This window comes from Mangifera indica, chromosome 7 (genome assembly GCF_011075055.1).
Source record: "Mangifera indica cultivar Alphonso chromosome 7, CATAS_Mindica_2.1, whole genome shotgun sequence".
Lineage (NCBI taxonomy): Eukaryota > Viridiplantae > Streptophyta > Magnoliopsida > Sapindales > Anacardiaceae > Mangifera > Mangifera indica.
Genome location: NC_058143.1, coordinates 10,606,324 through 10,630,549, shown reverse-complemented (window position 1 = coordinate 10,630,549; position 24,226 = coordinate 10,606,324). Strand labels below are relative to the sequence as shown.

The following is a 24,226-nucleotide window of genomic DNA, read 5'->3' as shown; positions in this document are numbered from 1 at the left end:
CATTGGTAGCTGCTTGTTCCGAAATCACATGGGTACCAAATCTATTGCATGAACTTGGTTTTAAAGTTAGATGTCCAAAAATGTGGTGTGACAATCTTGGAACAACTTATTTAAAAGTCAATCTTGTATTTCACATAAGGGTGAAACATCTAGAAGTCGATGTTCATTTTGTACATGGTAAGGTCTCTCAAAAGCAACTGCAAGTTATTCATCTTTCTACAACAGACCAAGTCATTGGTATGCTCAGAAAAGCTTTGTCAAAGAATTGTTTTAATTACTTAAAGGACAAGTTGAGAATTTTTGACAAAAATAGCTCAACTTGAAGGGGAATAATAAGGTAGAATCAAGATAAGATTAAAGTTATAAATGTTGATAACATTAATTGGAAGAGAATTAAGGAAAAGATAAGATGTATTACTGTTGATAATAAGATAGATAAAATTAAGATAATATCGGATAAGTTACGATTAATTCAAAATTATTTGAATTTCAAATGTATGATAAGATTAATGTTTTCGTAACATACTTAACTATGTATTTATAAAAGATCAATGATAACAGAAAGATAACATTTGAGCCTAATTTTTTATTGACCTTAGTTTTTTACTAAGGTTGAATTGGAGTTTATTCAAGTCTAAACATAGACTTGTTCAAGTTTTGTTTGAATCTATAATATCTAATTCAAACTCAAGCTTATTTAAGTTGGTCAAAGATGTTGTCAAAAGATTGTCGTTAGGATTATTAGTATCACCAATATGATAAATAGTATTACAAGTCAAGTTAAGTTGGTTCAACTTGTATCCAACCCTATTTTTAGTTGCTTCCACGAACAGTTAGATTGTTGCCTAGAATTTACACATATTATAAACTTATACTTTCTGTTATCGTCTAACAGGCTTCAAGAGTTATAAAATCTGTGAGGTGACATATTAAGATATTCACAGAACCTTTGCGCCCGAATTGACTGTAATGTTCAATTGTAGTTTGAAGTATAATGCTATAGGATAAACTTAGAGAATGTGAAGCTCACATACAATAATCAACAAGCTAAAGCATCATGTAGCAACACTAATGACTTTTGGCATTATTTAGTTTAACAATTATTTGCTTAAGTGAAAACAATCAGGTAATTGTAACTTTATAATTTACCATAGTTATTGCTAGCTTTTACAAAATGTTATCGAATCAAGTCATAAAAGGTCTAGAAATATTAGGCCTGTGTCATGATGTCTATAATTACATTTTAGTAGTTATTTTTTGCTTCAGCTTGTGGCATTTGCCTATTCAGATATTTTGCTTCAATCAAGATAGTCAAGTGACCTATAAACTTGTGAAACTTGCAAGCATGGATTGTATCCACAATATGTTCTATGTTTCGTTGTTGTGCAAATATATTAGAGATTCATCACATGTGCTGAGGATCGAGGAGATTGAGCTGTAAGATGACGTGAGTTATAAGAAGAGACTAGTGCAAATTCCAGATATAAGAGTCAAGGAACTGAAAAACATGCAAATTTCATTGGTCAAGGTCCTCTAGAAGAATCATAAAGTCGAATAGGCTACCTTGGAAGTGGAGCAAGACATGAGGATTTATTATCCCAAGTTGTGTCAATGGAATCTCGAGCACAAAACTCTAATAATGAAGCAGGGACTGTAATATTTATAGGTACGTCTTAAGGGCAAAAATTTCATTTTGCTTGTATCTGTAGTTTTGATTAATGTGGCATAAGGTTATAGGGTTAATGGTAAATGTTTAAATTAAATTTTTAAGACAACGAACAACTATGCACGAAGGGTGTACACCCATTCATCCAATGTCACATTAGTAATGAATAACGTGCCACCAAGGAAATTTAAAAAGGGTGCGCGACCGTGCACGTTATGAAATATTTTATAAATAAGGCAAATTATCACACTAATGAGGATTTTATTCCATAATCCTAGTGCTTCATCCTTATCCCTTTTCAACCAAAAGAAAAATAGCCTTTTTCGGTGAGCTGGAGAATTATTTAATGAATTACATATAGATTGTAAATAAATTCATAAGAATCATTTCATTTGGAAAGTCATTTGAAAATCGTGAACGTTATTTAGTGGATTGTTAAGATATCAAAAGGTGGGAAAAGAGAAGGCATTCATGCGAATTTTGAATTTTCTCTATCTAATTTGAATTTATTGTCCTTCATTGTTTTGGCGTTTTATTTTTCATAGAAACGTTTTATGCATGTTTATGGAGTCAAATTTCAAATTTGATCCTTTTTATTAATTTTTAGGTTTTTTCATTTATTGTTTACTATAATTCTTTTTTTCATTGTTGACTTTCGTTGTCAGATAGTGTTTTATCTTTCACTTGTATGGTATTTGATCTCCAAATTAATATCATGTTATAATGCTGATTGTTAATTTTTTTTCTCATGATGTTGATAATTGGAGAATCATATAACTTCTCACTAAGATATTTATATCTCAACTTGTATTCATCTACAGTACACACACAAAATTTTCATATATGCTTTCTTTGTTTTGCTTTAATTTTTGTTTTTGTTAATTTGGTTGGAAATAGTGGTGAAGATCAGAAGCACAGTTGGGTATTCAATATTCTTGTTGAATTTTCTTTTACCTTAACACCAATGACTTTTACCCAAGCACACAAATTTCTTGAGTAACGTAAAACAATGCAAAAGAAGATAAGTGAGTTAATATGCAATGTACTTGGTAGCTAGTGCTTTACAATAATCAACAGAGTGTAATTAGATGCAAGTGGATGTGTAGAATTAAGCAAAAAATGGATAGGACTATTGACAGGTATAAAGCTCGTTTAATGGCTAAGGGGTTCCATCAACAACTTGGAATAGAATTTTATGATATTTTTGCATCGATAGTGAAACCAACTACAATCAGAATAATTCTCAATCTTCTTGTTTTCCTTGGTTGGTGATGTCCAATAATTGGATGTTAGTAATGCCTTTTCATATGGAAATTTGGAGGCAGATGTCTTCAAGACTCAACCACCAAGTTATGTTGATAAGGATAATCCTAATTTTGTTTGCCACTTGAAGAAATCTCTCTATGGTTTAAAATAGACACCATGACAATGGCATAAGTGTATTGCTAATGCTCTTGTTCACAATGGTTTTATTCAATCTTGCATGGATTCATCACTTTTCTTTTATAAGAAAAATGGTGTTCTTATAAGAAACAATAATAAAGCTTTGCAAAATTTAAAACTTTCTTTAGGTTGAGAGTTTCATCTAAAAGACTGGGGGACACTTGAGTATTTTCTATGTATAGAGGCTCAATGGCGTAACGATGACTTATTGTCAATTCAATCCAAGTATATTCAAGACTTGTTATACAAAGAAAACTTCATGAAGCTAATACATTTAGCACTCCTGTGAGTACAAATGAGTTCTTAACCAGCAAAAATGACATTCTATTTCCTAATACCACCCTATACAACAATATTGTTGGAGGATTGCAATACTTAATTATCATTAACTAAACTGTAAATATCTTTTCCTGTCAACAAAGTAGCCAATTCTTGCATTCACCAAATGAAAAACATTAGGAAGTTGTTAGAAAGGATAATTCGTTTTCTCAAAGGTACTATTTTTCATGGTTTATTCATATGTAAGTCCAATTTTGATTATATCAATGCTTATTTGGATTTTGATTGGGTGGACAACATATATAAATGATAGAAAATCAATGACTAATTATGTAGTTTACCTTGGTGCTAATCTAGTCTCATGGTTGAGTAAAAAGCAAAGAACAGTTCCATTGTTAATCACAAAGGCAAAATATAGGGCATTGATAGCTGCTAGTTCTAGAATCACATGAGAACAAAATTTGTTACATGAACTTGGTTATAAAGTTAGGTGTATAAAGATGTGATGTGACAATCTTAGAGCAACTTATTTAAGTGTCAATCTTGTATTTCATACAAGGATGAAAAATCTAGAAGTCAATATCCATTTTGTACATGACAAGGTCTTTCAAAAGCAACTACAAGTTCTCCATCTTTCTACAATAGACCAAATCATTGGTGTGCTCACAAAGGCTTTGTCAAAGAATTGTTTTAATTACCTGAAGGACAAGTTGGAAATTTTTGACAAAAATGACTCACCTTGCATAATTATAATTTAGTAGTTATTTTTTGCTTAAGCTTGTGGCATTTGCCTATTCATATATTATATTTCAATCAGGTTGTTAAGGTGGCCTACAAACTTGCATAACTAGCAAGCATGGACTGTATCCACAATGTGTTCCATGTTTTGCTATTGCGCAAGTAAATTAGAGATTCATCGCATGAGCTGTAAGATGACGTGAGTTGTAAGGAGAGACTAGTGCAAATTCTAGACATAAGAGTCAAGGAACTAAATAACAAGCATATTTCATTGGTCAAGGTCTTCTAAAGGAATCATGAAGTCGAGCAGGCTACCTTGGAGGTGGAGCAAAACATGAGAAGTCGTTATCCCAAGCAGTGTCAGGGGAATCTCAAGCACAAAAATCCAATAAGGGAGGAGGGATTGTAACAGTCACAAATACGTCTTAAGGGTAAAAATGTTTTTTTACTTGTAATTATAACTTTGATTAATGTGGCATAAGTTTATAAGGTTAAAGATAAATGTTTAAATTAAATTTTTAAGACGGTGAATAACAATGCACAAAGTTTATAAGGTTAAAGATAAATGTTTAAATTATAAGTTTATAAGGTTTTGTGCATGTTTACGGAGCCTAATTTTAAAGTCATCAGAAGCATAGTTGGGTATTCACTATTCTTGTTGAATTTTGAGTTAGTTAAAATGGGTAACATTGAATTTAGAGAAAATGTATTGATAGATTAAGCAATGAAAGAATAAGAACTCAAAAGTTTATCTACTGTTATTTGCAGTAACTCCTTGATGACCGAACTTCGCAAAGCTTTGACTAAATATAGAAAATTTATGGAGTCTACATGCGTAATTGCGGAATTAAGATGTTGTGTCATTCTGATATCGCATCTAATGGTCATGTTTTATGTCTTTAATATCTTGCAATGTCTAAATCCACCGCACATTTTTTTTCCTCTTTGTCCCCACATTTTGACTACCTGTAAATTAAGAAGTTTTTGTAGCCTTGACTTGTTCACGAGGGAAAAGTTCATTTTAATATTAGATAATGGCATTGAAATTGCGTCACAGAGATATCCATTTCTCTTAATTATAGTTACATTTACTTGATAATTTTGAATATCTGTGAGTCGAACAGTTGATGGGGTGGAACACTTTCAATGCGAAAAAGCTCTCGACAGTCTTTTATCGGATCTAGTTCACATTGATGAGTCATAAGAACTATCCACCACCACCATGCGCCTCGTCCTCAAAGGAAAATAGAGAGGAAATATTCAAAGATAAATATGATATCAATTTTTCATTGTTGATTGTACTGTTCTGTACCAAAGTAACAGTAGTAATTTACAACGTTGGATTATTAATTTTTCATTGTTGCTAGGTCTAGTAATTATGCGATTCTAATACCATATATAGCCGTTACTTTCCAACCATGAAGATTAACAACTTAATATGATAATAGAGTTAAAGTTCTAGATTTAAATCTACGCATTTCAAGTGGATAAAAAATATAACATATTACATTCACTGACAACAAACACAAACGATAATGTCTCATTTTGTGCGTTTAATCACACATAATGATACATCAATATTATTGAATGTCTTCAACTAGGCAGACCTATCGAGAAATATATAAGGCTACAAAGCCTCTCCTTCATTTGAGACTCTTAAGCCAGACCAACAATGATGACACGTAAAAGTTATTAAACATCTTCAACCAGATTGGCCAATAGCCTCCTGAACTAGGCCAAATGGGGAGTTAGAAGCAATCTACGGAGCTTTGGATCATCAGGTTGAAACTTCAATGAAAGTGTACTGTAAAGGATTTAGATGCTATAGCGGAACTCTCTCACCTCAAAAGTTAGCTAAAAGGTGAAATTTTTCCTTACACTTAAAGATTTTTTGATTCATTGTTCTGAGAAATAAAACTTCATACTGTTTTAATTTTGTTTTAACGTATTGTCATGTATATGCCTTAAATAAATATTCATCGGGGAAAACTATCTGAGTATAATAAAATTGATATTGTATAGCAACACAATCTTATAACAATTTGCAATACAAAGACATAACACTAATCAATAAATTCTAAAACATTTTCCCAAATTCTCTTTAACATATTCTGAAAATGCAAACAAACTTCACGCATTTTTCACTACACCAAACAACTATTGGGCTGAACAAAACCGGAAGCAGATCCAACAGCATGGCTACATAAAGCTTCTGCTGGTTCATTCTTATAAGTGAGATTTACATCGTCCAAGGTTATCCCAGAGCATGGATTCTCCGAACTGCAATCAAACTTCACCGCAACTTCGGTTGCAGATGTTCCATGAATATCTTGGTAAGTCACGTCACTTATTTTAACCCCCGAAGCCTGTCACATAATTCAAGTAAACCGAAAAGTGACATCGAAAATGAACTTGTTATATTGAAATGAGTTATCCACGTATAAACTTGTTATGATGTTACCTGTCCAGGGCAATTTTTCTCATCAGGACAGTAATTTTGATCGATAATGACAGGATTGTCAACATTGTTCATGATGACATGTTGAAAAAGAATGTTTCTAGCAAAACCAGTGCTAGGTCTCCCCCAAGATTTTATCCTGACTCCATTTTGGGTACCCGTAAATGTCACAGTTTTTACAGTCACATTTTGCACTCCAGCCTCTTCTTGTTCCTTGCCAAGACTACCAATGCTGCAACAATATCATAACATCACAAACTCAGAACAACAAATACTACAATTAATTAGAAATTAATAACCCTATCAGATTGTCTTGTTTATCACATTTTACCTGATCCCATGGCCAGGGCCACAAGCAACATTCTCAATCCATAAATTGGTAGTACCAGGGCCAATTGAAACACAATCATCACCAGTCCCAATTCTTGAGTTGAGGATTGTGACACCGCTCGATGATTGCACATGAATTCCGTCGGTGTTAGGACTGTTGCCTGAGGCTGAAACCTTAACTCCTTGCGCTTTCACATTGTTGCATTCATTGATAACAATATGGAACATCTGGCTATTCACCGATGTTAATCCACTTATCAGAATATTGTTTGAGTTGGTAAACTCCAGCGTCTGCACATTAAACACGAATAGAAGCTTGTTAAGATAATAAGTTTACCCAAAATGGAAGCTACTTTAATACTTTTTTCTGTTGCACTAAGCAAGATTCTTTAATACTTAATCATCAATCTTTAAGCTTACCGTGGCGCCACTAGGGCAACTTTTCCCTGTCTTCTTACAAGTCCACAAGCCAGAACCTTGGCCATCAAGAGTGCCACCATTAATAGAAACGCCGTTAACATGTTCAAAGAGAATCCAGTTGTCAGCATTTCCAAAAATGTTATAATCTGATGGAGCCACAAGAGTGCCATCAATACGCAGGGTGATATCATTGTTCTGGCATTCGCCTTTAAACTCAACTTTTCCCACTAAGAACCTCCCTTGTGGCACGTACATTGTCACGGCCTCAGTCGAGTCACAGGCTTCAGCCCATGCATCAAGAAAGGCTTTTGATGAGTCAGTTTCGCCATCGGCTTTGGCTCCGAAGCTAATTACATTGTAAGTCACAGGACTTGCCAAGGATGAAGTAAAAAAGAGGATTGAAATAAGTAAACAAACGAGATAATTCATTGAATTTTCTATTAATTTCTTATCGTTTTTCATGAGGAATTGAAAGAAAAGAATACAGAAATTGAGGAGACTTTGTAGGTTTAGTGATGGCGTAGAAATGGCTTATTGCATGGGGATATTTATAGGCTTAAAAGTAAGAAATTTAAGAAGATTGCGTGTTGTCCATTTTCAACATTTGTGTGCATAGCATGTTCTTGAATAGTCTGTCTATGGTTGCTTGTCATATAAAATTTCATTTGGAAGATTAAATTATTTGCCCTTTTTATGCACTAGCGTGTTAATTCAATTTTGGCCAAGTCAAGTTTAATTCAATTCAAATTTGAATCAAATTCGTAATACTTAACTCGAGCTTGTTCAAGTTGGGTTAATATTACCAAAGAACTATCTTCAAGACAAATAGTGTCATTAAAGAGTGAACATTATTGTTGATAAGATAAACGATATCATTAAATAGATAAATGAGATGATATTCAGTCAAAATTTGATTTAAAGTTCTAGCATGAAATTAACTCATTTAAGGAATTGCATCCACCATACAAACATGTGGAAAAACAAATGAAAAAGTTGCCCATATGTTTAGCTTTTTGGACAAATATATGTATTCTTTTCAAACATCTGGTAGGCATGTGGACATGTTTTTTTTGCTTTAATTTATACTGTTTCATATTTGTAACATGCAAATTAAGGAGTGAGATTACAGTTTTTGAATAATCTTTAATTTTAACACGTATTGTTCTTACTTCTTACTAAACGTGGGATTTATACAAATGCATGAAAACTATTCGAGCCCCTGTAATAGAGGCTGTATTATTGAGTTGAAAAACACAATACCACAAAGGACGAGTGCACGTGCACGGTTGCATGATATTAAAATATCTGTAATATAATCAATTCAGAAAGCTGAACAAATTGCTTGAACTTTATTGTTTTCCGGCTAATGTTAAGTTATAGGTGTATTGTTGCTTTAGGCACAAGCTCAATGCATACACGATTCAAGGTAAATAATGCCTAAAGAGTACATTTCCATTTTATTGTGTAACTACTAATCACAAAAGTGTGACATCTGATTATATATAAAAGTCATCTTTGTAAAGTTAATTGAGAGTCATTGTAGCATTACAGTTATAAGTAATTGTGTTATTTCGCATTTTGTAACTTAAAAGTTAGTGTGGTCGTGGATATAAACATTATTAGTCAAACCATACAAATATATCTTATTTCGTGTGCATTATATAAGTTTTATTTTGTTCTTGCTTAATTCATTTCCTAACATATTGATCAATCATAAATACAATTCTCACTGATTCTTTCAAAAAAATGGAATGGAAGGTTGGGGTTATTTAATTTTTTAAAGAGTTAGGATGACAAAGGATTTTTTTTTAATGGAAGATGACAATTTTAGTTGAATTTTTTATTATAGGACAAAAAATAAAGTACAAAATAATACTTTTTGAAAGGGGCTCCATTCCCATCCTTGATACTTATTCCAAACAGGCTTAAATAAAAACAAATATACATTGCTATTAAAGCCGAAACGAGAGAATGAGAAATAAATAATATGTTTAGCAAATCTTATCCAGTTTTGTATATCTACATATGGAAAGTTTGAACGTGTACTACTATGGTTCTATCAAAAACTTCCTTTTTCTAAATATATGATCTTTTTAATTTTATTTTTTTTAATAGGAAGATAAAATTTATTTTATTTTATATGGAAAGTACTATTTTCTATTTCCTCTTGACTAAGAAAATCTAAAAATTTAGTCCTTTCAATATTATATGCAAACTTGAGTTTAATTTCTCTTAAAATCAATAATCAATATTATCAGATAGATAAACAAACCGATTACAAACTAAGTTATTAAATTTAAACTCTAATTAAAAATATATTCATTCCGGCTAAGTTAGCTCAAGCCCGATCCACCTCCTCCCAAGCAATTGTAACCACACAAAAATGTATGGATCATACTAAAGAAAACAGTAAATGAAGGATGACATTGTACGCCACCAATAAGAATTTATCTAAAGAATAAGGTCTAAAAGGTGTGGAGTTTGGCAAGTTTCATGGATTTTGTTTCGTCCATATTCATGAATCTTAACTAATTTCCATGAAAACAAACAACAGCATTTCTGTCTAGAGCATGGCTTGATGCAGATAATTTTATAATCATAGGTAGGAATAAATTGAAATTGGACTTGAAACTAATGGATTTGATTCGAGTTTGGTACAAGCACAACACCAAAAATACTATTTAGTGATTGACCTATATATATACACCATATGAATCACACATATTCGTATTAAATCTAGTCATGAGGTTTTAAATCAAAAGATTACTTTATACACTAGTACGATTTTACGATAAGTCATTGACTATAATTTAATGGTCATGTGATTTATCATTATTAGTTATATTCGAAAAACGGTTATCTAACTATTAATTTATACTAATATCATAATGACATGATTATTATTGTCACCTGCATTAATGTTATCTCATCATATTCAAAGAAGATATTTAATATGTCTACAATATGATATAATTACCCAAGTTATGTTACATTCATAAGGAACAATTCGACCACTCATTTTGTATATTAAGTGAGTCAACCAGATAGTTCACATATATATTTTAAATCATTACAAATAAAAGAAACAATTTATACATATAAACAAAAAAACTACTTCTTTTATTGATAAGTCATCGTAAATGTACATACAAGATTAAAATACTTGCAAAATCGACAACACGAATGATTCTTAGGGCATACACTAACATATATGACCAGGACTTATGGATCAAGACATAACGAATGTTAGTATGTCAAAGAAATTGTTTGGTTAATGAATGCCTATGACACTTTAGGGAGAACATTTATGTAAGGACCAAAGTGGAGGCAATCTCGTTTGTATAATGTTAAATGAAAATTTTACCCTTATGTTACATGTAAAGTAGGGATAATGTTAAATGAAAATTTTACCCTTATGTTATATGTAAAGTGGGGATAAGGCTTGAGAGGCCTTTTTAAAGGCAAAAACAAATAGCTAGCTAATTAAACATGCTCGACTATGTGAAAAATGACACAAACCTTGATCAAAACAGATCCAGATCAAAATCAAGAAAGTTGAGAACAATGATTTGCATCGAAATACCCACTAGTTGTGTGTAAAAGTCACATTATATGTGCAAGAATTAGGGCTAAGTGAGTCAAATATCCATAAGAAGCATCACGCACTCAACGTTAAGACACATTAATAGTTCATTTATATTTAGGTGTGAATGGTGAGAAAGAGTTACACAAGTTAGTTACTCACATAGTCAATAAGATGCATTAAATATACGCTCATGGTAAGGGCTATCCCAAGATGGTAATTCAGCTAGCGGTCCCCTAGCTGTGTAAGTGGTAAGGAAGGGACTATGACCAGATTTCTCATATGACTGGGGTATTTAAACTAGTTAGCCTAGAGTCCAATCGACAATGTGTGAGGTACATTTAGATAATAGACATCTGGGATGTCATATACTTTCACAAGGCATTCAAGATGTTGAGATCAACTTAGACACTTGTTATTTGGGATGACATCATTTATGGTTATAAGGCAGATGGGTGCAAAATAATATCCAATAGTAACCTTTTATGTGCAAGGTGTCAGAAAGTCACCTATTTTTTTAGTATTTTTCACTTATGCATTCCTAATTGTAATTTTGTAGGTAGGCTAGGAAAGTAACAGGGCATGTGGAGAGCCAATGGTCCAATTCAAAGTCTTTGCATAAGGTAGGGCATTTTTGTTATTTTGGATTTTATGGGCTAATATTCAAGGAGTTTATGACCATGTTTATGACCATGTTTATGCACATTTATGTTTGGGAATTTGTTTTCAAACACTTGTTATTGTGAGATGGTTGATTGTTTATTTATGAAAATGATGAAATTCAATGTGTTTGTTTCCACACTTTTTTGCATGTATTTAATATTAAGAAAATTATTATCAAGGTTAAGTTTTGTTGTAGGTAAAGATAAGTTTAAGTTGGGCACGTTTCTCTAACTTCATATTTCATCTAGGAGTATGTGTCCAAAAAGACGTGTTACACTACCTGAGAGGTGGCATAGGACATGATGAGTTATTGTCATGATTTGTGTCAAGGGAATCCTAAGGACAAAATTCTAGTAAGAGGGGAGATATTATAAGACCCACGAGTATGTCTTAAGGGTGAATTTGTCTTTCTACTTGCATTTGTAGTTTTGATTAATGTGGCATAAGTTAAGTTTAAAGATAAATATTTAATTTGAATTTTTCAAATGGTGAACAATTGTGCAAGAAGAGTGCACAACCGTTCATCCAATGGAGAGTCAGCAAAATGGATAACGTCTCATGTAGGAAAATTTAAAAAGGGCGCATGACTGTGCATGTCTAGGATGGACACTTGTGCTTCATCCACATCCTTTATTCAACCAAAAGAGAGATGAAGATATGACAAGCCTCATTGGTGAGTTGGAGAATTTTTTGACAAGTTACATTTAGATTGTAAATAAAATTCATTAGGACGATTTCCTTTCGGAAAACTACTAAAGAATAGTAATTGATATTGTATAACAACACTATCTTATAATTATTTTCAATACACAGACACACCACGAATCAATAAATTCTATCACATATTCCTAAATGCTCTGTAACATATTCTGAAAATGCGAAGAAACTTTATGGCATGCATTATTCACTACACCAAACAGCTATTGGGCTGAACGAAACCGGTGGCAGATCCATCAGCATGGTTGCATAAAGCTTCAGCTGGTTCATTCTTATAAGTGAGATTTACATCGTCCAAGGTTATCCCAGAACATGGATTCTCCGAACTGCAATCAAACTTCACCGCAACTTCGGTTGAAGATGTTCCATGAATATCTTGGTAAGTCACGTCACTTATTTTAACCCCTGAAGCCTGTTGCATAATTCAAGTGAATTGAAGAGTGAAATAGAAAATATTGTATTGCGAAAGATGAATTTTATTTACAACTATCACAGAAATCTTGAAAGAACCACATTCTAAAAGGTACGGGTTGAAATTAAAAAGTCTAAAATTATATAAACCCTACATTAAGAGCTAATAATTTCTGATATGAGATCCAAGTCTCACATATTGTACTTGATATCATAAAATATCACCATGCTCAACAGACTTAGTGCCCCTGTGAGCTAACTTTGCACTAGCCCTGAGAGAACATTGTAATGCCAATGTGATGACAACTGCAACTAGTCAGAGATATGAAAGTAGATTTTATACCAAATGATACGAAACCTTGGGAGAAACCATGCATCCAGTTGTTGAGAATTGAGATATATAAACCCACACTAAAAACCTATACTTTTTGGCATAGTATCAAAGTTTCATACTTTGCACTTGTTATAATGATACCTGTCCAGGGCAATTTTTCTTGTCAGGGCAGTAATTTTGATCGATAATGATAGGATTGTGAACATTGTCCATGATGGCATGTTGAAAAAGAATGTTTCTAGCAAAACCAGTGCTAGGTCTCCCCCAAGATTTTATTCTGACTCCATTTTGGGTACTCGTAAATGTCACTGTTTTTACAGTCACATTTTGCACTCCAGCCTCTTCTTGTTCCTTGCCAAGACTACCAATGCTGCAACGATATCATAACATCACAAACTCAGAACTACAAATACTACAATTAATTAGAAATTAATAACCCCACCTGATTGTCTTTTTTTTTTACTTTTTTACCTGATCCCATGGCCAGGGCCACAAGCAACATTCTCAATCCATAAATTGGTACTACCAGGGCCAATTGAAACACAATCATCACCAGTCCCTATCCTTGAGTTGAGGATTGTGACACTGCTTGATGATTGCACATGAATTCCATCGGTGTTAGGACTGTTGTCTGAGGCTGAAACCTTAACTCCTTGCGCTCTCACATTGTTGCATTCATTGATAACAATATGGAACTTTTGGCTATTCACCGATGTTAATTCACTTATCACAATATTGTTGGAGTTGGTAAACTCCAGCGTCTGCTCATTAAACACAAGAAAGGAAGCTTGTTATTGTTAAGATAATAAATTTACCCAAAACGGAAGTTACTTTAATACTTAAACATAAATCTTTAAACTTACCGTGGCGCCACTAGGGCAACTTTTCCCTGTCTTCTTACAAGTCCACAAGCCAGAACCTTGGCCATCAAGAGTGCCACCATTAATGGAAACGCCATTAACATGTTCAAAGAGAATCCAGTTGCCAGCATTTTCAAAAATGTTATAATCTGATGGAGCCACAAGAGTGCCATCAATACGTAGGGTAATATCATTGTTCTTACATTCCCCTTTAAACTCAATTTTTCCCAGTAAGAACCTTCCTTGTGGCACATAGATCGTCACGGCCTCACTTGAACCACAGGCTTTAGTCCATGCATCAAGAAAGGCTTTTGATGAGTCACTTTTGCCATTGGCTTTGGCTCCGAAGCTGAGCACATTGTAAGTCACAGGACTTGCCAAAGATGAAGTAGAAAAGAGGATTGAAATCAGTAAACAAACGAGATAGCCCATTGGTTTTGCCAGCAATTTTTTATTGATGATTATTAGGAAATCGAAGAAAAGAACACAGAAATTGAGGAGACTTTGAAGGTATAGAAATGGCTTATTGCATGGGGATATTTATAGGCTTAAAAGCAAGCTGCCACGACAAGAAATTTAAGATGCGTGTTGTCCAGTTTCAAAAATTTGTGCGCATAGCATGTTGTCGAATAGTCTGTCTACTGTTGCTTGTCATATAAAATTTCATAACACGAGTAATAAATTTTATGTTTTTGGAAGATTAAATTATCTGCCCTTTTTCTGCACAAGCATGCATGTGAATTTTTTTTCATATACAAACATGTAGAGGTGAATTTGATTTGAGCCGAATTGAGTCAAGCTTAGATCAAATCTATAATACTTAACTCGAGTTTGTTCGAATTGGTGCAATGTCATCAAAAGTTTATCTATGAGGTGAATATTGCAGTTAAAAGAATGAATATTGTTATAGGCAAAATAAACAATGTCATCAGATAAACAAATGAGATGATCTTGAGTGAAACTTTCGAATAAAAAGTTTAGTTTGAAATCGGTTTGTTTGAGCCGAGCAAGTTTGAACTGGATCCACTCTACAAACATGTGAAAAAGCAAATTAAAACGTTGCCTTTATGTTCAACTTTTTGAACAAATGTATATACTTTTCAACCATCTGCATAGGCATGTGGACAGGTTTTTTCTTTCATACTGTTTCATATTTTATAACATGCAAATTAACGAGTGAGATTACACCTTTTGCTCTTAATTCTTACTAAACGTGGGATTTATACAAATGCATGAAAACTATTCCAGCCCCTGGAATAGAGGTTGTATTATTGAGTTGAAAAACACAAATGGTTGAACTATGTTTTCCGTAATAATGTTAAGTTCTTGGCGTATGTTTGCTTTAGGAAGAAGCTCAATGCCTACGCGATTCAAGGTAGTTAATGCCTAAGGAGAACATATCCACCTTATTCTGGAACTACTACTAACCATGAACTTTTCAAAGCTCATATCTGAGCACACATCAACGGAGAATCCTGTGTGTCATCAAAGGGCCATTAGTGGGATGGACAATATTGTTAGAAATGTGAAAGTGTCACTGATAGAATGAATAATATTATCAAATAGATAAAAGAATAAATCAAAAGTCAAATTATCAAATTAAAGCTCCAATTGAAAAACAACTCATTCTAAATGAACCAGTTCAGACCAAATCCACCTTTATCTAAGCAATTGTAGCCACAAAAGAATCTTCAGATCATACTAAAAAGGAAAAAAAGGGAGTAAATGAAAGATGATACTCTACGTTACCAACGATGATTCATCTAAAGAATGGTCTAAAAGGTGTGGAGATTGTTAGGTTTCCTGGATTTTCGTTTCGTCCATATTCATGAATCTTAATTAATTTGCAGGAAAACAAACTACGACATTTCTGTCTAGAACATGGCTTGATGGAGATAATTTTATGATCATAGGTAGGAATAAATTGAAATTGGATTTGAAACTAATGGATTTGACTCGGGCTTGGGATATTTATAAATGTCGCTATAATTTTTACCAACATTTGAATAAATGATGTTGAATGTTGTGTTGCCATAAGTTTTAGTGGTTGGTAATTATTTACAATGCCAGTATAAACATAAAATAATTATCACTAAAAGCTAATCAACAATGTTATTTTTTCCTTGAACATACTTTATACTAAAATTTACCATCTTTTCATTAAATAATATTTTTATAGTGACAATTACAAAAGTCACAAAAGTTTCAAATAATTTAATAAATAAATTACTATGACATTTATTATACTCTTGGAAAATATTTTTTGTCATTAATATATGTTTATGCCATTTTAATTGTTGACAAATTGTAATACACAATATATAGAGAAATAGATATATAAACTATTATTCACTTAATTAAAATTTATATTTCCTATTTTCATTATAAATAACAAAATTACACAATATAAGAAGTATAAGTTTATGTTCTTCCAAAACATATATTTAACTAGTTAATCAAAATTTATATACAAAAGTATATGAATTAACAAAAAAAGAAAAAAGCCTTCATTACTTTCAATCTTAATAAACTCTAAGAAGAAATTGAAAAAATGATATTAGAACAAATTAGAAAAGAAATTGATTAAAACAAATTAATTCATTTTATAACCTAAAAATTTCTAAATAAAAAACCATATATCAATTTAAAACAATATCAAGCATTTCAGAAAACATAAATATCTTCAAAATATGGAAATTTAGATTAAAAAACAATTAGAAAAGAAAAAATAATTAAAATCAAACAAAAATCAACAAAATAAAAGTAAAAAGAGTCATCAAACAAGCTACCAGCGATGTATACCAACAAACTATTTGATTTAATATGTAAAAGAAAATCAGTACTAAAAATCTGCAAAACCACAACATTTCCTCAAAATAAAAACGATAATAGAAATATTCTCAATTAATAGAAGAAATATTTTAAAATATAGAAATGTTATATAAAATTGAAACTCATACTTTAAAAAATAGAAAGTTTAATCAATTGAAACTTATACAAAACTCTAAAATTTGTGGAATCAATCAAACTTATAAAATAAAAAAGTAAAATTTTTTATTAAAATTAATCCGAAACCAATTGAATAAATCATGACAAAATATCATTTTTAATATAATAAATTACCTGGTTAATGAAAAAATTAAACTTTATTGGAATCTCTCAGTCCTCTTCTTGAAGCAATAATTTTTCTCCCTTATACAATTTCTCTTAAGAAACAAAAAAAGAAATAATTTTCTTCTTAAAACAATATCTCTTGATAAATCAAATCAAAACTTTATCTCTATTATTCAATGATAATTATATAAAAAAAGGCAAAAATATATGTCAATATACCAATTTTAAATTAATATAATAAGTAAATATTATTTCAGTGACTTTTAATATAAATGTCACAACAAAAATACCACCAAATATTCTTATTGCATCAATTGTAATAAATGTTACAATAAGTTATTAATTTTTTGACTTATCAAATTTTTTTGTGGTTTAAAAAAATGTCAGAAAATATTGTTTTTGCTATAGTGAAGTTTGAGCTCGAATTGAATACTATCAACAATATTATTAGTAAGATAAATAATATCACCAGATAAACAAAGAAAATCTATTTTGATCCAACAAGTTGACGAACTGGAGCTGAAGTCAAAACCAACTCATTCAAATTAAATTGTAAAACCAAGTTAAATCCGTCCCACTAACAAACCTGTGACCAATAAAAACATTTTGCACGTCAACTTTGTTATTGAAAAACTACACATAATATTAAATTTTCATAAATTAATATTTTTTTTCATTAACTTTAGCTAAAAATTTTTGTTATATATTTTCATGAATTAATATAATATATATTACACTAAGGGTGCATTTGCTTCTAGCAATATTTTATATTTAATATAGATTACTTAAAAAATTATTGATTAAAAATTATTAATATATTTGATAAAATTTACTAAAAATTGATAGATATAGATAATTATTGTGTTTGGTTACAGAAAATAAAATAATAATAATATATTATTTTACTTAAGTACCCTTGAATATAATTATTTTAAAATATTTTTATGTTATTTGTTATATTAATTAAAAATGAAGTTATTTTTATTCAAGAAAATTAATAAGTAAAAATATAATTATAACAAAATCAAAATTACCTTATTAATATGTTAATATTTAAGGTAGATGTAATAATAAGATTTCCTCTTATATTATATGCTATATCACTATAGATAATAAAAAATTATTATAATTTTATATTATCTATAAATCAAATAAAGTAATATAAATAATAAAAGATATATTACTAGAATAATGTTTTACTATCTTAAATCAAACACTTCCTAAGTGTAAATTTCTAAATCGAAAATGGACATATACACTACATCAACCCATTGTCATAATATTTATAGATTGTTTTTTAAAATTCACAGCAAATCATGTGAGCCAATAAGCATGAAAATCCATGCCATTAACAAGATGATGAATTTAAATTAGATTTCAGTTAGATACAATTTCTCGTCACCAATTGATATTGTAATTTAGAGTTTTACGTTAAATAAGTTATAGTAACAATAATGAAAGTATGAGAAAACTTAGGTAAGTATGCTACATATGTATAAAAATATATAGGAAAATGAATGAAAATGGGTTAGAGAAAAAAATGAGAAACTTTAATTTTTACGTGATTCTACCTAATGATTGAAATATTATATTTACAGTGTTCTCACTTATTTTTACATAGTATGAGAACGATATAGTACTCAGTAGTGTTTTGTTTAGATTTTCACCTCTATCATTCTCCTTTTTGTTTTTTCTCCTTTAGGAAAGGGAAAAAAAAAAAGCTAGTGGAAGGAAGATGAGATCCGAGCACAGTTTAAATCAAATAAATTTTAAATTTAAGTAAGTTTAAATTAATTATTTAAAATTTAAATTAAACATAAATAAATCTTTATTTAGAACCAATTCATCTCAATCTACCTCTGCTTTTATCCATAGCATTATAACGTCCAAAAACTCATGAAATCAGTAGACCGGAGACAAATTTATGCCTTAATAAGAAAACAAGCTGGTTTTCAAGTCTATGTTGAGTTTCATTGCCCTTCAATGGGATGGAACCAATCATGATTAAATAATTAATGACAAGCCAATAATGTGATTTGGTGAAAAGCACTTTGATTTTGTGAAAAGAAGGGTCAATACTACTTTAATTTCATGATTAGACACATTAATTACATTAAAACTACGTGTCATATCACTGCTTTGTTTGCACATGTAACTTTTAAGCCTAATTATAACTTTTAAGACACATTAATTACATTAAGAAAAATATTTTCCAACTGTTTTCAGAGTCAACAGCATTTTCCTACACTAATTTTAAAAACACCACATATTCACTTTCTCAATTTCCCCAGGCTATATAAACTCTCCCCTTTCTGTTGTGTTCCGTTTTGTGTTCCGTTTCTGAGTCAAATATTTTCATCTTTGTTTCGTCTTTCTTTTTTCAATAATTTATAGCATATTATCAATATAATTCATTCAAGTATATTTTAATATTAGTTATCTTTCAATTATATTATTATCATATTTGTATAATACAACTATAGATATCTCAATTATAATATTGTCCAATTTACAAAATACAAACCATTATTGTTTTTAATTATTATTATTATTTTGTTTAATCTTTCCATTATATTTATTTTTCATTTACGAAAAACAAACTGTAGTTATATCAATTTTTATAATTGTTTCATATTTGTAAATACAAATTGTAATTGTATCTCATTTGCAACCTAAATGTCATTTGAATATATATTTATAGTATAATAATTATATCCGATTTGCAATCTAAAGTTTACAAAATTGTGAGAATAAATAAATATATATATATATATATGAGGTCAAAATCTTAAATTTCATCAAAATATTTATTTATTTTATAATAACTATATTTTTTTGCAACCTGAAGTTGTGAAAAAGATGGACTTGAAGTTCGAAATATCATTAGAATTGAAGTTTTACATACTTTATAATATTTTGAGTACTAATTACAAAATCAAAAGTTTTGTAAATATGAAAAATATTTAAACCTGAAGTTTCAAACATTGATCTCACTATATTCTCTACAAAATAGGGATGACAATTTGGACCCGATTTTAGGAGCCCCGACCCTCCCCAACCCTAACGAGGAAAGGATTCCCCGATAGAGACGGAGATGGAGATGAAAAGAATCCCCATAATCGGGGATGGGCCGGGGATTGAGATCCTCCCCACTCTTCCCCGTTGCCATCCCTACTACAAAACCAAAAGTTTTGTGAATATGAACAATATTTGAATTTGAAGTTCTTAAAATTAGGTGGATAATATTAAATAGACTTTGACACGATTCTCTACCTTGAATATATTAGCCTTGAAAAAGTAATTAAATAAAATGTTTTAGAAAGATACATCTAAGGCCATTATTTTACCCGCATCATATCCCCGAAGGATTGTAAGCTGAATATATGGATATAATGATAAATCCATTAGATTCGTGGAAAAATTTGAAAGATAAATTTGAACATCTGATTCAATAATACTCCTAATGGCTTTGTAATTTAGTACAACTCTCTAATGTTTAGAATCTTTCCCTGATTGGGGTAATATGGAACAAAAAATATTCTCTACCTTTCATTCTTTTCTAATAATATGCTTATATAGTAACAATATCGGGAAAAGAAATTCTAAATTAATATTATATTTTCTCATTAATGAAAAATCATCAACTCATTTCGCAAGAACTACATCACTCCCTAAAGTGAACGTGACAACCAGAAGTAGTTATCAAATCTTAAATAAAATAATTTTTTATCTGAAGATAGCTATAATAGAAAATCTTAGTCATACCACTAAAAGTAGAATAAGATTGAAACAAAATAAATAATAATGTAAAGTAAATCACAAAATAGTATATGTGGTCATAAATGTCATTGGTTACGTACTTATCATATGCATAAACATTGGGTGGATTTATTGTAACATCCGAATTCAGGTGTGTCAGTAAACTCCACTTCCAAAATTACCCCTAGAGTTGATTTTATAATTTTTTGTGTAAAGAAATTGCAAAAGAATTATAGAAAACTACTAAATGAGCAATATTTTTTAAAAGGGGTAAAATGGTCATTTTATAAAGATTCAAGGGACAAAGTGGGAATTAAAATTGAAGGGCACACTTGAAATTATATGGTGGTGCTAAGGGTTTTTGGTAATTGGCTAAGGATATAATAGTAATTTATGGAAAAGGTTAAGGGCAAAATGGTCCAAAAGGCTTATAAACTTAAGCCTATTCATTTCCTTCTTCATTTTTGCCGAGAACTCCATGATTTTAGCTAAGCATTTTCCCTTAACCAAAATTCACCAAAAAAAAACCTAGCTAAACCACCTAATTTCCAAAGGCTCTAGTTATAAAAAGTGTAGATCTGTCAATTCTGATCAGTTCTAAGGTAAGAAATTTAATTTTTAAGATATGTCAAGTTTAGGATTTTGATGGATGATCATATTTTTGGTTGATTAAAGTTGCCAGAAAGAAGAAAAGAAGGTGAATAAGCTTAAATCATCTATTTAGCAAATAAAAGGTAAGAATTTCATACTTTACATACTTGAAGTAAATTTGAGTTAGGTTATTTAAATAACCTTTACTTATATAAGTGTGTAAGGTATTAGAATTAAGGTGATTTATGCTTAAAAGGATAAAGAAATTCATTAGGATTCATGATGTAATTTTTGGCCATAAGGGTAAAAAGGTAATTTTGGCCATAAGGGCCAAAATATCATTTTATGTGATATAGGTTAATTTTGCTTAATTATGTGCATAAAATGTGTGATAACCCTTATATTAAGCCTACATTGTATATTTTGAAATTAATTAAATGTATGAGATATATAAATGCATGAGAGGAGAATATGATATTTGATAAGGAATGAAAAGAATAAGAGAAAACAATGAATGAGCATATTTCATATTATGATTATATATGCATACATGAGAAATCATAGCATATGCATGATTTAGAAAAAAATATATATATATAAAGAAAGAGGAAAAATATTTTCTAAGTCATGCATGCTTTCAGAAAATGAAAAACAAGTGTTTTTTGGTTTTATAATGACGCATATGATACAGGAAAGCAGAAAACATACTTAAAATCCTTACACGTGAGCTGTACTGTGTGGACAGCAAAGAAAATAATTGGTTGTACTGTGTGGACAGCAAAGAAAAATATCAGCTGTACTGTGTGGACATCAAAGAAAAAATATCAGTTGTACTGTGTGGACAACAAAAGAAAAATATCAGTTGTACTGTGTGGACGACAAAGAAAAATATTAGCTGTACTGTGTGGACAGCAAAGAAAAAAAATATATATGCGTGTAAGAGAGAATTGTACTTTGTATGATGACTGCAAGTACTGTCATATGTAGTCTAGACCAGTCAATGAGAAAGAGAGAGAAACAAATTAGTAAATATTTTATGAAAGTCATTTGCATTAGAATTATGCATACAAGCCTGTGTGGCTAATAAAAAGTTGAGAAAGATGTACGATCAAAAAATAGAAATGTCATGACACTCATACATGCATAAATCATAACGAGTGAATCATATCTGTATAGTAAGAAAATGAATAAATGTGTGAAAGAAAAGAATTATGATACGTGTTAAATGCGTGTTCTGTGTCAATTATGTTGTTGTAAATAGCTCAGACACGCTGAGTATGGAAAAGATTAGTACTGGTATAAAATGCTTTAAGTGTTGAGTATGATTTTCTTACTGAGCCATAGTCGCTTACTCCGTTTAATTTAATATTTTACAGGTAAAGAAATACAGCAAAGGTTCCCGGGGAGCACTAATGAGACATGAGGCTGAGGGATGAAGGCACCATATTGTTGTTGATTTGTATGTTTTGATGTATATGTGAATATATGCATATATATACATATACTTGATGTAGATATTGGTGGATATGTATACATTTTGTTTCTTATATATATATATGTGCTTGTGTATAGCTATATCTATATATATATATATGGCTAGTTATAAAAATCGATTATAAAGTTTCTGTGGGTGATAATCTTTATGATGGTTATTATTATGTATTTATTTTATTTATTATGATTATGTGATAAAAATTCAGTCGATTGGTAGGACTGGTTTGTAAGAATTGTTAATTGGGAGTGTTACAAGGCATAATTAAAAAGAGAAAATATTCCCCCGGCCCTCTAAAATAGGGGAACTCATGTCGTTTTTCTGTAACACACCCAATAGTTAGGAGAGGTTACATTTATATTAAGCATCCATAAAAATAAAATAAAATTTGTTTAAGTCTTGTTGATTAAATGAATCTTGATGTTTCAAAACTTCTTTCAAGAATAAAACATGGGTCATTTAACAAGTGACGTGAATGCCCAAAATTTTCATAATTAAAATCCAGTATATATCCTTATTTTGGAGTCATAAATATTATTTTGTGTTTTATTATAATGTTCTCCTTCTTTCTACTATTTTGTGTATATTATAACTAATTATACAATCATAAAGGCAATTGAAACTTATGCAATATCGAATTAGAAATTCTCTTATCCAAAGATTTTTATGCTTTGGTATAACCGTCTAAGTCATCCAAGATCTATAATTATGCATAGAATTGTTGAAAATTTGCATAGACATGCATTAAAGAATCACAAGATTTTATTGTCCAATGAAAAATTTTACACCATCTGTTAACAAGGCAAATTAATAATCAAACTATCTTCCTCCAAAGTTAGAGTTAAATTCTCATCATTCACATAAAAGGGTTCAAAGAGATACATGTGGACAGTTGTTTTGTTATTTCATGGTCTTAATTGATGCATCTGCACATTGGTCGCATGTTTGTTTATTACCAACTTGAAATATTGTCTTTGCTAAACTATTAACTCAAATTATCAAGTTAAAGACACATTTATCAAATTATTCAATCAAGTCAATATGACTATATAATGTTAGTGAATTTACATTCAAGACATTTGATAATTACTATATGTTTATGAGGATTGATGTTGAACATCCAGTCTTACATGTCTATACTCAAAATGGATTAACTAAGTCTCTTATTAAATGACTCTTAATAATTAAACATATTTTATTACTAAGAACTCAATTATACAAGTTCCAATTCTAATCTATATAATTTCATTCATCTTTGACATCCAAGTTTTTAAACTAGTCAAAAATATCCTTCACTACCTGAGTATACAATTTGAATTTCATAGTCACCAAATCTTTCATATATATTATCACCTCAACTATATCAGA

General features: G+C 30.4%; 2 protein-coding genes across 2 annotated transcripts; both read right to left on the bottom strand.

The window, feature by feature from the left end:
- Nucleotides 1–6,129: 6,129 nt before the first annotated feature.
- Nucleotides 6,130–7,834, bottom strand: LOC123221650 (polygalacturonase-like). Its single transcript, XM_044644522.1, has 4 exons — nucleotides 7,335–7,834; nucleotides 6,916–7,205; nucleotides 6,588–6,816; nucleotides 6,130–6,492 (listed from the first exon to the last, which is right to left on the bottom strand). The coding sequence occupies exons 1-4, from the start codon at nucleotides 7,794–7,796 to the stop codon at nucleotides 6,271–6,273; spliced, it is 1,203 nt and encodes a 400-aa protein (XP_044500457.1). The 5' UTR covers nucleotides 7,797–7,834; the 3' UTR covers nucleotides 6,130–6,270.
- Nucleotides 7,835–12,170: 4,336 nt separating this feature from the next.
- LOC123221455 (polygalacturonase-like) lies at nucleotides 12,171–15,022 on the bottom strand. Its single transcript, XM_044644304.1, has 5 exons — nucleotides 15,000–15,022; nucleotides 13,906–14,404; nucleotides 13,514–13,803; nucleotides 13,184–13,412; nucleotides 12,171–12,709 (listed from the first exon to the last, which is right to left on the bottom strand). Exons 1-5 carry the CDS (start codon nucleotides 15,020–15,022, stop codon nucleotides 12,488–12,490), a joined length of 1,263 nt encoding a protein of 420 aa, XP_044500239.1. The 3' UTR covers nucleotides 12,171–12,487.
- Between the last annotated feature and the right edge of the window lie 9,204 nt (nucleotides 15,023–24,226).